This window comes from Rana temporaria, chromosome 9, assembly GCF_905171775.1.
Source record: "Rana temporaria chromosome 9, aRanTem1.1, whole genome shotgun sequence".
Classification (NCBI taxonomy): Eukaryota; Metazoa; Chordata; class Amphibia; order Anura; family Ranidae; genus Rana; species Rana temporaria.
In genome coordinates, this window is record NC_053497.1 from 16,237,388 (window position 1) to 16,251,511 (window position 14,124).

Consider the following 14,124-nt stretch of genomic DNA (forward strand, 5'->3'; position numbering starts at 1 on the left):
CGCGTCACGATTTTCCGAAAGAAGCCGAACGTCGGTGCGCAGGCGCAGTATAGAGCCGCACCGACGGTCGGCTTCTTTCGGCTACTAGTGACGCGAGGGATGCGACCGTCGGAAGCCTCTCGGAAGACTGTCAATCAAGAAGGAACGCCCGCTCCCGAAGACCCATACCCGGAAGCGACGGAAGAAGATGCATCTCGAAAACGGGTAAGTACGGATCATATTTTAATACAAATAGCCGATTCCCCTAGACCGAACGAGCAGGAATCTAAGGGGAGAAAAAAAACAATTTAATAAATGGGTGAACTCCCGCTTTAAGCACCTAGGTGCAGGAAGTGGGAAGATTAACTATTCTGCCTAGCAACAACACTTTGAAGGCATCTAAAAAAAAAAAAAAAAAAATTTAAAGGACTAATGACATTTTTTTAAAACTACTGATTTAATGTTATATTTATGGGTGGAACTCCACTTTAAGGAATAGTAGTGGTAAAAAAATGCACTTGTGGGTTTACCTAATATATATTTTTTTATGATTCTCCTTTAAGGGGGTTTGGCAAGGGGTGTGTCCTATGACTACATACCTTTGTAACCCTCACAGGGTGAATTTGATTTAAATCATCATTTTTTTTCATCTCCGTCCCTCGCAGCTCCTTTTCTGAAGCCTCGTACACATGACCGAGAAACTCGACGGGCGAAACACATCGTCGAGTTCCTTGTTAGGCTGTCGAGGATCTTGGCTAGCCAAATTTCCCCATTCCCGCCGAGGAAAAAGAAGACATGCTCTCTTTTTGGCTCTACGAGATCCTCGACAGTTTCCTCGTCAAAGTGTACACACGACCGGTTTCCTCGGCAAAAAAAAAAAAAAACAGCAAGTTTCTTGCTGGTTTTTGCCGAGAAACTCGGTCGTGTGTACGAGGCTTGACCCTCTGTTGATTCACCGACAGTCCAATTCACTTTTAATGGGACGCCTGGTGATGCGGCAGTCACACAACAAAGTGAGGGACATGGCGGCAGCAGGTGAGTGGATGCCCGCTAACAGGCGCTGCCATGATGGATCTGAAATGACAGGTGCACTTTAAATGTAAGGACTTATTCTTGCTGGTAGTTAGAATATTTAATATTTGCATATTGTACATAGATTTGCAAAAAAAGTGGGATATTCAACCCCTTTCACACTGAGGCGCTTTTCAGGCCTTTTAGCGCTAAAAATAGCGCATGTAAAGCACCTGAAAAGCGCCTCTCAAGCCACCCCAGTGTGAAAGCCTGACTGCTTTCACACTGGGGCGGTGCGCTTGCGGGACAAGATTTTTTTTTTTTTTTAGAATCCTGTAGAGAATCCAAACAATTATCAAATGAGCACAATGAAAGAATATTGTGTTTGATTGTACAGTTTGTGACAGATTTACCTCAATGAGTAAAATGGCAGCAGATCTGCAGGACTTCACTTTTTGAGGGAAGTTCCGCTTTAAGGATGAAAGTAAAACAAATCTTAATACCCAAAACCTGTTTTGCAACTTAGGCATTTGTTAGTAAAACTGTACATATCTTTTCAATTACTTAGTGTATCCAGGTGAAATATACCTTTTTTTTTTTTTTTTAGGACAAATCTGGCTTTCATTATTTGGTAAATGATAAAGTGATTGTAAAGTTACATTTTTTTTTTTATTAAAATAACATTCTTGCCTGCTCTGTGCAATGGTTTTGTTAGGTTGGCTTTTCTTGGGTTTCCCGCTGTCGCTCCTGACGCCTATCCTCATATCCCCCTAATATAAAGGGGCACTCGTGCGTGCTCTCTCCCAAGCCACCCTATCTTTGTCTATGGACACAGACAGCGGGGCTTGGCCCTGCTCCCTCGTCACAGAATTTGATTGACAAGAGCGGGAACCATTAAGGCCGCGTACACAACACGGTCGATCCTTTCGATGAGAATGGTCCGACGGACCGTTTTCATCGGTTCACCGCTGAAGCGGCCTGATGGTCTGATGTGCATACACACCATCAGTTCAAAATCCGATCGTGTCAGAACGCGGTGACGTAAAACACACGACGTGCTGAAAAAAACGAAGTTCAATGCTTCCAAGCATGCATCGACTTGATTCTGAGCATGCGCGGGTTTTGAACCGATGCTTTTGTGTACTAACCATCGGTTTGGACCTATCGGTCAGCGGTCCATCGGTTCGATTTTAAAGCAAGTTCTCAAATTTTTGTCCGAAGGACAAAAGACCGATGGGGCGTACACAAGGACGGTTTGGACCGATGAAACTGAACTTCGGTCCGTTTTCATCGGTTTGGACAAAACAATGTTTTTTTCAACTTGATCATTAAAACAGCCTTGCCCACACACGATCGTGAAAAAAAATGCTCTAGCAAAGCGCAGTGATGTACAACACGTACGACGGCACTCTAAAGGGGAAGTTCCATGCGGAACCTCTCATGTGTACGAGGGAAAAGTTACCGAGCAGGTTCTCGGTTTTCCCCCCCGGGATTTCCGACGGATCTTTTCCCATCGGGAATCCCGGTCGTGTGTACGAGGCATAACATGTAGACACAGCACCAACTGAAAGTCTCGATTGATGTTAACACACCAAGTTGCATATGTTTCCATAGAGTGATCCAAGCATGTGGCTGGGTTCCCACTAGTACAAATTGGATGTGGGTTTCGCGCATCCAATTCGCATGACAGGTGAATGTGACCAGCTCTCAATGGAGCCGGTTCACACATCTCTGGGGCTACTGCGGAGCGCATTGCACAGGAAAGCTGTGCATCTTTGGATCCATTTCAAGGCTGAATTCAGGGAAAAATTCGGCCCTGATTTGTCCCTGAAACGGAGAACAGGGACGCACCGGACCCCTGCTGCGAGCCACAACCGTCTTAGATGTGAACCCAGCCCGTAACACTGATTTATCTCCAGTGAAAAGGGCCATTGAGCATCATAAAAGAATAATACTATGTATAACTGCTGTCTTCATTGGGTGGGACAGGTATGTGTTATTTTTACAGCTACAAACCTCTATAACAAAGACGAGGCGAAACTTGAGACTTGTGACTTTACTGAGCAAACAGTGCTAGATTTGTAGAGGAATCTATGAAAAAACATGATAACATTTTTAGAACTTCATTAGACTTTTGTTAAACAGGAACTGTAGTTATTGTAATATGGTTTTTGTACTTATATGTGAAGCTTATCCTCTTAAAGTAAAGCAAACATAGGGGATAAACAAAGGGCCAGATTCACAGCAGAGATACTCCGTCGTATCTCTCAGAGTATCTATGCGACTGATTCATAGAATCAGTTACGCATAGATAGCCCTTAGATCCGACAGGTGTAATTGTTTTACACTGTCGGATCTTAGGATGCAATACCGCGGCCGCCGCTGGGTGGAGTTCGCGTTGTATTCCAGTGTCGGGTATGCAAATGAGGTTTTACGGCGATCAACAACGGTTTTTCGCGTTCGGTACGTCGTCGCTAGTCTAGTTTCCCGTCGCAATTTTAGTCGTCGTTTTACCTGCCCTAACTTTACACAGCCCAGTATGTGCTGTATAAAGTATGGCCGTCGTTCCCGCGTAAAAAAAAAAATTTCTTGCGTAAGACGTCCGGGAATACGAAAGTACGCTACGCACGTCGCCGTTCGAAAAAATTACGTCACTTCGCACAAAGCACGGCGGGAATTTCAAAATGGAGCATGCGCAGTAGGTCCGGCGCGGGACCGCGCGTAATTTAAATGGCACACGCCCCTTTGAATTACGCGGGCTTACGCCGGAGGCTGCCGGCGTAAGTTTTCATGCAAGTGCTTGGTGAATCAGGCACTTGCGATGAAAACTTGCGGCGGTGTAACGTATCTACGATACGTTACGCCGCCGCAGTTCTATGTGAATCTGGCCTATAGATCTTTAATGGAACAAAAAACATAAAACTTTTTTTTTTTAATTGGGCCATTTTTTTTAATTGGGCCATTCGATGGACTACCCAGTCTTTTTCTGCTGTCACTTTTATATGTTTCTAGGGTAGAATGAGGTCTGTGTATTTTTTTGTTATGTTACAAATTAAAAGATAAATATTAATTATTTTTTTTTCAGAAAAGGAGTAAATATCAGTAAAGAATAATTGTTGTCTATTAGGTTTTCCAGCTAGCGGTTAGAGCTCTAAATAAACGTTTACATATTTTCCTGTCTATTCTTATCTGCTCTATTGAAACAAAAAGGCTGTTGTTTACAGAGTCCAATAGTTGACATTTAAAGCGGAGTTCCGCCCCCCCCCTGTCCAAAAATTTAAATAATAGGACACTTGTCCAGGAATCCAGTGATGTCGGCATCCCAGCCAATGTTTCCATCGGCTGCCGGGTGCTGCCGCCGCCACTGCCAGTAAGGGGACCCAGCAGTGAAGCCTTGTGGCTTCACAGCCGGGTTCCTACTGTGCATGCCCGGAGCACGCTGTGCTCTTATTGGCCTGGCAGCAGGGGAGGAGGGAGGAGGGGGACGGAACATCTGACTTACCTCCCTGCTGCGAGGTCCGGCGGATGTGGGGACAGGATACCTGTCAAATACAGGTACCTGCTCCCCCTCCACCCGAAAGGTGCCAAATGTGGGTGGGTAGACTTTCCACTTTTGGGTGTAACTCCACTTTAACCCTTCCAGACACATCACACCTGTCCTTGAAAGCGGAACTAAACCCATCAATTTAAAACAGTTACATTCAAGGCCTGTCATGAATGATAACTGTCATAGCTGCTTGTTCTCTCAACCAAACTGTCAAGCCATCAAATGGATGGTGTCATAACTGATACGACTCATACGACTGAACTCATATGTGCAGCACCATGACAACTGAAGGTCAGAGTCTAAGATGGCAGCTTCCTTGCCCGTAAAGATGGGGGGGGGGGGGGGGGGTTCTATTATAGTTTCCCATGAAATCTAAATATTATTGATGATGATTGTTTGCTGAATTAAAACCCTATGATGGGAAATATACACAATGCTCCTGGTAGTCAAGGACCAGCCCTGGCTCTAAATCATATAAAGAAGGAGCAATTGTTTTGTTCTTGATTGCAAAGGAAGACTACGTTTTCACCTGGAATAATTTTGTAAACTGTTTATTCTGGGATATGTCCTACTGATTCACCTAAGGTCTACTTTGGTGATTCTGGAGATGTGAGTTCCAAGAACACCAATATGCAGGAACCCATATAACTGGTCAAGTAGACCGACCAATAACCTGATGTTTTTTGTGTGGCTGCCGTGGGTTGCCGTTGTTCTTTGCACTGTTTTTATTAAATTATTCCATATGTGTCAGAGTTTTTTCTCCTCTGAATCACTCCTCCTTGTCGTGACTTTGGTTGCTTACCACATCCTTTGCTTTTTCAGGGCCCCAGCCCAAGCCTCAAGTGCTTGTTAAAAGCCTCTCCTTGGAGCCAGCTCATATCCCAGTACACCCAGAGAAACCCCAGAGGCTCCGATCTGATCCTGGAAACTCCTCTGACTGTAATGGGTCTGCCCCAGATCCCTGCAACCCCAAGCCGGCTCCTCCTCGACGTCCAGCTCACGCCAAACCCGAAGGTGACTCCTATTCCTCCTACTCATAGTCATAATGCATATCTATCTATCTATCTATCTATCTATCTATCTATCTATCTATCTATCTATCTATCTATCTAGTTTGTTTGTCTGAAACTATTGCATATAAGTGTAAAATATCATGTACAGTGTGTGTGTGTGTAGATATATATATATATATATATATTGTAAGATTGGGGTTATTGGACTCCAGCGATAGATGCATTTTCCAGTGAGTACGCCAATCCAGAACTGAGTTTTTAAGGGCCTGGTAGCCCACTTTTATTTAAAAGCATCAAAGTTCACAAACACAATAGCAGCCCTCGCAGGGGGTTCCACCATTCCTGTATCTTGCAAAACTCAACAGTTTAGCCTCCTGGTTTTCACACACTTGCCATCCGGCTGTTTCAGGTCTTTAACTTAGGCCCAAGTTCTGCTCCTCAGAACTACCCGTTTCCCAACGGTAAGCACACACCTAGCTTCTTCTGTCAGCATCTTTCTGCGCAATTTCTGTTCCTCAGAACAAAACAGTTTCCTGGAGCTAAGCTCAAACCTCGCTTTCTCCAGTCTCTGACTTCTCTCAGAGAGGTTGGGAGTCCCCTGACTCCCAGCACAGACCTCCTGTCTGTGGGGTGGGGCCCTGAGCCATAGTCAGGTCAGAACTAAATAGCTGAACACACAGCTGTGTAATTAGTGTGTCTTTCTCTTCAACATATGGCGTAACCCAGCAATCTTTCCCATAGCACAGGGTCCCGCCCTCCCAATATATATACATATATATGCATATATATCAGTGGCGGCCCGTAATTCAGGGCGCCGCCTCCTATCCATGTGTCCGGCCCCCTAATCTACATGTGGGGTGCCGGACACGTGGATTCCAATGGGGTTTTTTTTTTTTTAAGCAATGAATGAATGGTCAAAATCGCTTGTTAAAGTGGTTGTAAACCCACGGAAAAAAAGAAAACCTGCATAGCATACTAGCTCATTATGAAATACTTACCTTAGATCAAAGCCCCCACAGCGGTCCCAGCACACCTCTGTGGCCAGCGACAAGTCTCCCGGAGTTATTTCCGGGTATCGTGGGCTCCAGGGCTGTGATTGGCCAGAGCCGATGACATCACTCCCACGCATGCATGCAGGAGCTGCCGTTAACGTCACAGCAGCTGAAGAAACGTCACGAGTGAGCCGTTTCTTCGGTGAGCATGTGCCGATGATGTTGACACATGCTGATAAAGTGAATATCTCCGAAAAAGTTTCAGAGATGTTCAACGGTACCTACAGATAAGCCTTATAGGCATTGCTGTAGGTAAAAGTGGTGTGTAAGGGTTTACAACCAAATTAAATCCCTTTGATCAGGGTGATTGCAGGCGCTAGGCACGTGTCCAATCAGGATTAATCCATCAGCATGAGGGATATGGTGGAAGATAAAAAAATATATGCTCCCATAGTGTAATCCATAAAATCTATTGCGCAACACTTGCAAAAGGATTCACACTAAAATGCAAGTAAATTGGGTAAAATTTCAAAAATCCACATATAGCAGTACAAAAACAAGATGCTTTCCCAGAGGAGAAAGCTGCGTGGCTGCACCGAACTGCACACAATGGTCAGCGAGCATGCGTGATGACGTAGAGTCAGAGTCACGCTATTTAAATTTACATGAGGCCTTCGTTTCTGAAGTCTTGTGTATGACAAATAATTGTAATTTCTTTGGTTTGTTGGATCTCATCGCTGCTTATTGCAGCTAGCAATGGCTCCATGACATATCTAAGGCCGCGTACACACGGTCAGTCCTTCCAATGAGAATGGTCCGACGGACCGCTTTTATCGGTTCACCGCTGAAGCAGACTGATGGTCTGATGTGCGTACACACCATCAGTTCAAAAACCGATCGGGTCAGAACGCAGTGATGTAAAACACCACGACGTGCTGAAAAAAACGAAGTTCAATGCTTCCAAGCATGCGTCGACTTGATTCTGAGCATGCGCGGGTTTTGAACCGATGCTTTTGTGTACTAACCATCGGTTTTGACCTATCGGTCAGCCGTCCATCGGTTTGATTTTAAAGCAAGTTCTCTTTTTTTTGACCGTAGGACAACAGACCGATGGGGCGTACACAAGGACGGTTTGGAGCGATGAAACTGAACTTCAGTCCGTTTTCATCGATTTGGACCGATGGTGTGTACGCGGCCTAAGGGTTGTCACCGGATGGTGAAAACAATGTAACATGCTTGTGCAATGTGCTTTAGCATGATTAGCACAACTGCTTATAGTCTTGATTGGAAACGCACGTAAAAGGGTGTCAACGCAGCAGAACAATTGGGACACAGGGACAGAGCATTGTCACCCCAAAACAGGAAGCATCTGCAGAAGGACCATAGAATAAAAAATATTAAATCACTTTTAGTGTGACATTAATGCTGATATGAGGTTATGTTGATTGAGTTTAGGATTTGTTTTATTGTGGATAAGGCAAGGGAGGCCTATAACCCCTGACAAGTTTTTTTTTTTTTGCTGTCTATGTCCCATTAGTGAGGTTTCCCTTAACTTCCTGTCCCATAGCCAACCAAGAAGTGAGAAGAAATCCCTCCAAAGTGAGGAAATCCCTGGTTGCCACCAGAACTATTGTCCTTATTCATTGGAAGATTTTGCCTCTCTTCCTATTTTGGGGACAACCCAAACTTTGTGATTACAGGTACCAGGATAACAAGAGAAGATGAATCCTCCTAATGCCGCGTACACACGATTGGATTTTCCGGCAGAAAAACCTTGAATGGTTTTTCCGACAGAATTCCGCTCAAGCTTGGCTTGCATACACACGGTCACACAAAAGTTCTCTGAACTGTCGTCCGTCAAGAACGTGGTGACGTACAACACTACGACGAGCCGAGAAAATTAAGTTCAATGCTTCCTAGCATGCGTCAGAATTTTGCATGTCAGAATTACTACAGACGATCGGATTTTCCAATAGGAATTTTTTCTTTCGGAAAATTTGAGAACCAGCTCTCAATCTTTTGTTGGCAGAAATTTCAACAGCAAAAGTCCGATGGAGTGTACACACGGTCAGAATTTCTTACCAAAAGCTCACATGGGACTTTTCTTGTCGGAATTTCCGATTGTGTGTACTCGGCATAACAGGGCCACAGTCAGCGATAAAATTCTGACAGGTGTTCTAATCCCTCTCCACTCTGTCCAAAACTACTTTAAAGCGGTGGTTCACCCTAAAAAACATGTATATACCATTCTATCTAGCATTATGCCGACATGTACAGTATGCTGTTTTTTGTTTTTTTTTCCGCTGTACATACTGTTGTATAGCTATTTTCCCCCCCCCGGCTTCCGGGTAGTGTCTCCGGTGGGAGTGGGCGTTCCTATTCAGAGACTAAGTGATTGACGTGATGACAAAAGCTTCCCCCCGGCGCATAATGCGCGTCAGCGGTTTCCGAAAGAAGCCCAACGTCGGTGCGCAGGCGCTGTATACAGTAGCTCCGTATAGAGCGGACTTGCAGTTCGGCTTCTTTCGGAAACTGGTGACGCGCATTATGCGCCGGGGAGAAGCTTTTGTCATCACGTCAATCACTTAGTCTCTGAATAGGAACGCCCACTCCCACCGGAGACACTACCCGGAAGCCCGGGGGGGGAAATAGCTATACGAGGGTATGTACAGCGGGGAAAAATAACAGCATACTGTACATGTCGGCAGTATGCTGGAGGGAATGGTATATACATGTTTTAGGGTGAACCTCCTCTTTAAGTGCCAGTTCACAGGGGCGATCTGTCAGGCGACTTTGCTGCCTTACAAGTCGCGCTCCATTCATTGCAATGCAACCGTTCTAATAGGAGCGACTCAAGTCCCAAGCTCCCACTTAGAAAAAGGTTCCTGTACTGCTTTGGGGTGACTTCGTAGCGGCTTGCATTGACTTCTATACATAAGTCGTTTTGAAAAGCCGCACTGAATTTGCGCTGTATGGCGTGCAAAAAAATTACCCAACTTTTTGGTAAAATATAAAAGATGAGGTTGTGCCGAGTAAATAGATACACAACATGTCCAAATTTTATCCTCTGATGTCTCACCTGCCTTCCATTGAAGCTTATTGAGCCACAAGGACCAAGGAAAGTGCCACCAGAAAGTGGTAGTGATGTTTTACAGGTCGCTCCCATTCTAGCAAGGGAAGATTAGTGAACAGATGCTCACTGGTCTCCCTCCCCTCCACTTTGCGGCAAGTGGGACAGCGGAGTGACATGACAGGAGGCAAGGAGAAGTCTTCTAAACATGGACAACAATGGCAGAAAAAACCTGATAGATATTCGAAACTTTTCTCATTTTAGCTAAATGATTTTGTTGAAGCTTTAGCTGCCTCAGTTGCTTTGTAATTAATTGATAACAAAGGCATCATGGAATATTTAAAGGCTCTTAGCATGCAGCCTCGTGCTTTAATATAGTCACAAGATTCCTATTAGGATTGGATTTTACACATATTCCCATTATGCTGTCCACATGGAAGCTCATTAAAGTATATCCAAAGCCAAACTTTTTATTTATTTTTTCATTTTGCATAGAGTAAGGGGGAGTGAAGTGTTTCAACTGTTATCTTTGTCTCCCTAGCCTAGAAAGATTTCCCTTTACTTCCTGTCCTACAGGCTCGACAGGAAATGTCAGCAGATCTTTCCAACATGAAAGAAACCCCTGTTAGGCCTCGTACACACGATAGGTTAACCAGAGGACAACGGTCTGATGGCCCGTTTTCATCGGTCAAAACCGATCGTGTGTGGGCCCCATAGGTTATTTAACCATCGGTTAAAAAAAAGCCAACTTGCTTTAAATTTAACAGATGGATTCCTAACCGATAGGTCAAAACCGATCGTTAGTAGGCACAAGTAGACAAATCCACGCATGCTCAGAATCAAGTCGACGCATGCTTGGAAGCATTGAACTTCGTTTTTTTCAGCACAACGTTGTGTTTTACGTCACCGCGTTCTGACACGATCGTTTTTTTAACCGATGGTGTGTGGGAGCAATGGACCATCAGTCAGCTTCATCGGTTAACCGATGACAACGGTCTTTCAGACCGTTCTCATCGGATGGACTAATCGTGTGTACGAGGCTTTAGACAGCTGTCACAGGAGCAAGTGGAAGAGGTCTCCTCTTTTACTTTTCTGGTGGCAATTTAGAATTTACCCATCACTTTCATTGGTGTTTAGTTATAACGTTTACCTACTTAAGGACCAAGCCTATTTTTTAGTAGAAAGCCCCCCCATTCCCTCACTTGACTATATGTCCATCAGGCTAAAAGGATCGGATTGTCTCCGCTGCTACCAACGGCTCCGGTAAGCGGCGGAGACGACCGGGACGTAGCGGGAGAATACGCCACTGAGACCACTTTTATCTTAAAGCGGACCGCCCACTGTTTAAAAAAATACCAGTGTTCTGGCATCTGCTGCCATAACAATGGTAGCGACGTATATATTGACGGTGGGTGGTCCGTACGTAGTAAAGTCGGCCACCATAACTGCAGAAGCCCTCAAGCTATAAGACAGTATCTGTGTGTAATTTTCTGGTAATAAAAATAATTCTTTAAAAAAATAAAGCTATATGACAGTATAAAATTATAAAATTGCAGTAACTCTAATTTTCCACAAAAGAAAAAAACATCTCAGACAGTTAAAAAACTTTTTGAATCTGACGTACACAGATGTCTTCTGTTCTTTGTATCTTTGATAAAAGTGTTAATGTTCAGTTGTAACCGGAATCTCATCCATCTGCTTACTCTTTGTACAGTTCCTCCAAAGCCCGCACATCTGCAGAGTGTGAGAAGACCCCGGACTCCCGGTCATATTCCTCCACCCCCTTCACGTCCGTTGCCAGCAGATCCCCGACTCTCACGGGTGTCTCTGCGTCCGGACAAGGATGGGACCCCCTCAGCAGTTACCTCCTTGATTGAGAAATTTGAGAGGTAAGTGCAAGAAGCTGATATTGTGCGATAATAATAGTAGATTGACTACTTATGATTCTAACAGGTAATCTCCAGGTACATAAAAAAATACACCAGTTAGCACAGTTACATATTTATTGAAACATATTAAAATGTATGTTTAAAGAGAAAGTAAACTTCCTTTACTGCCTTTTACCTATAGGTAAACCTATAATAAGGCTTACCTATAGGTAGTGTAAGGTGCGCTGTTTAGGAGATGTTTACATTACATGCAGAGAGTGACATCAACCGCTTTAAATACATCTTTTGTATAAACCCAAATTGAACTTGTCATCAGTCTCCCATAATCCCTGTACAGAAGCACTAAGGCTAGGTAAGGGCGGGGCATCATTCCAGTATAAATATGCACACATGCTAACCAGGGCCGGTGCTACCACTGGGCAAACTAGGCAGCCATTGGTGTTCCTACTCTCTTCTCTCTGCAGCAAGCAACTAAGTCTCAGCATCAGCAGGCAGCTGCTGCTCCTTTCGCACATAGTGTCAGAGGCGCAGCGGCGGCGGAGGACTGTGTCTGTGTCCCGACTCCCGAATGAATGAAAGCAAGCAAACATTAATTGATGAGCACTGGAAGGCTGCATTGATGGGTGCTGGTAGGCTGCATTTATTGGGTGCTGCTGAGGCTGCATTTGATGGGCACTTCATTAAAAAGGTGGGGTATACATGGGCAGGGCAAAAGAGGTGGAGTCAGGGGTGGAGCCAGGGGGGCGGCAAAATTAGGTTTCGACTAGGGCATGGGTCTTCAAACTACGGCCCTCCAGTTGTTCAGGAACTACAATTCCCATCATACCTAGCCATGTCTGTGAATATCAGTGTTTTACAATGCCTCATGGGATGTGTAGTTCTACAACAGCTGGAGGGCCATAGTTTGAGGATCCCTGGCCTAGGGTGTCAAAAATCCTTGCACCAGCCCTGGTGCTAACAAGGAACATGCTAAAAAATGAGAACAGAGGGACAACTCTGCATTATTCTGCTGCTTCTTCAATGTCCAGTCACAGCCTAAAAACAGGAAGGTGACCGGGCTGTATTGCTTCAAGTGGAACTTCAGCCTGACACTAACAATGCTTAAAAATGTTTCCACTTCCCTCCTCCTGCCTAACCTGTGTAAAAAAGATGTGTGTACTTACCCATATGTTTATCTTCTCCAGTCACGTCATCAAGCAGCTCTGGCTCCCCTGTGTCAGTGAGAGGCGGCTGCAGGGGAGAGGAGGGAGTGCCAACAACGGCTGGAGCATGTGAACTTATAGGAGACATCACCGCTCCCAGAATTCCCTGATGTTGTTGTTGTTGAGCACTCCCTTCTCTCCCCTGCAGCAGCTGCTCACTGAGAAAAAACAAGGAACACCACTCAGGTGGTTGAATCCAGATAAATGAATGAGTGAAATGAATTGAAGGACTTGTCTCGAGGGTGCTAGCCACGACTCGCCCGCCGTACAAACTGCAAAAAGGAAGAAACGGCTTCACACCAAGATGATGACTATGAGTCCTTTAGTAATCCATCCAAGTGACACAGGAAAAACGACAATCAAGGCAGACATGTTTCACACAGTATCATGTGCTTAATCATTGCCATGCTGTGAGGGCTGGTTCACACTGCTGCGTGGTGCGAGATCGCATGTGATTCGCACCGCACTACATTGCAAATCCCATGCGATGCAATTTCAGCCGTACAGATAGCATGGCTGAAATCGCATCTTATTCGGACTAAACTCGCACAGGAGCCTGTTTTTTTTTGGTCCACACCGGAATCGGATCACATGGGTGTTCACACCTATGAGATCCAATTCATGTCCAAACTGTCAGTTCGCAGTGCGATTTACGAGCTGAAATGGGGGTGTCATTAACAATGTATTGACACTCCCTGCAGTTTTTCATATGGCGATTCGGGTGCGTTGCGGGAACCTGCAATGGATTTGTAGGGTTCCTGCATCGCACAAGTGTGAATCAAGCCTGAAAGAACGAAATATAATACGATTATAAGCCTGAAAGAACAAAATATAAAAAGATATATATAATATAAAAACCCAACAAAACCTGACAATTTGTATTGTCTGTGAGATGCTGCAACCTCAACTTTTCTATGCAACTGGATGCCATTTATTGGGCAGCACGGTGGTGTAGTGAGTAGCACTCTCGCCTAGCAGTAAAAAGGGTCGCTGGTTCGAATCCCGACCACGACACTACCTGCCTGGAGTTTGCATGTTCTCCCTGTGCCTGCGTGGGTTTCCTCCGGGTACTCCGGTTTCCTCCAACACTCCAAAGACATGCTGGTAGGTTAATTGGCTTCTACCTAAAAAAAAAATGGCCATAGTATATGAATGTGAGTTAGGGACCTTAGATTGTAAGCTCCTTGAGGGTAGGGACTGATGTGAACGTACATTGTATATGTAAAGCGCTGCGTAAATTGACGGCGCTATATAAGTACCTAAATAATAATAATATTGGGTTCTTCTGAGGATTGCTGGAAAACTAGGGAGTTGGTTTACTAAAGGAAAATATGTTGTTCACTGCAAGTGCAGTTGCTCTAGATCTTAGAAAATGAGGGGAAGCTCTGCTGAATTCTATCATCCAATCACATGCAAGCAAA

At 44.7% G+C, this 14,124-nt stretch overlaps 1 protein-coding gene across 3 annotated transcripts in view; it reads left to right on the top strand.

Moving 5' to 3' along the window:
• The window catches only part of FGD1 (FYVE, RhoGEF and PH domain containing 1), a 267,137-nt gene that overhangs the window by 182,765 nt on the left and 70,248 nt on the right, over window positions 1–14,124 (top strand). For all 3 annotated transcript variants that reach the window (XM_040322864.1, XM_040322866.1, XM_040322865.1), the window contains exons 2-3: window positions 5,360–5,551; window positions 11,327–11,501. In XM_040322864.1, coding sequence (XP_040178798.1) covers window positions 5,360–5,551; window positions 11,327–11,501 — 367 coding nt within the window. The remainder of the gene's footprint in view (window positions 1–5,359; window positions 5,552–11,326; window positions 11,502–14,124) is intronic.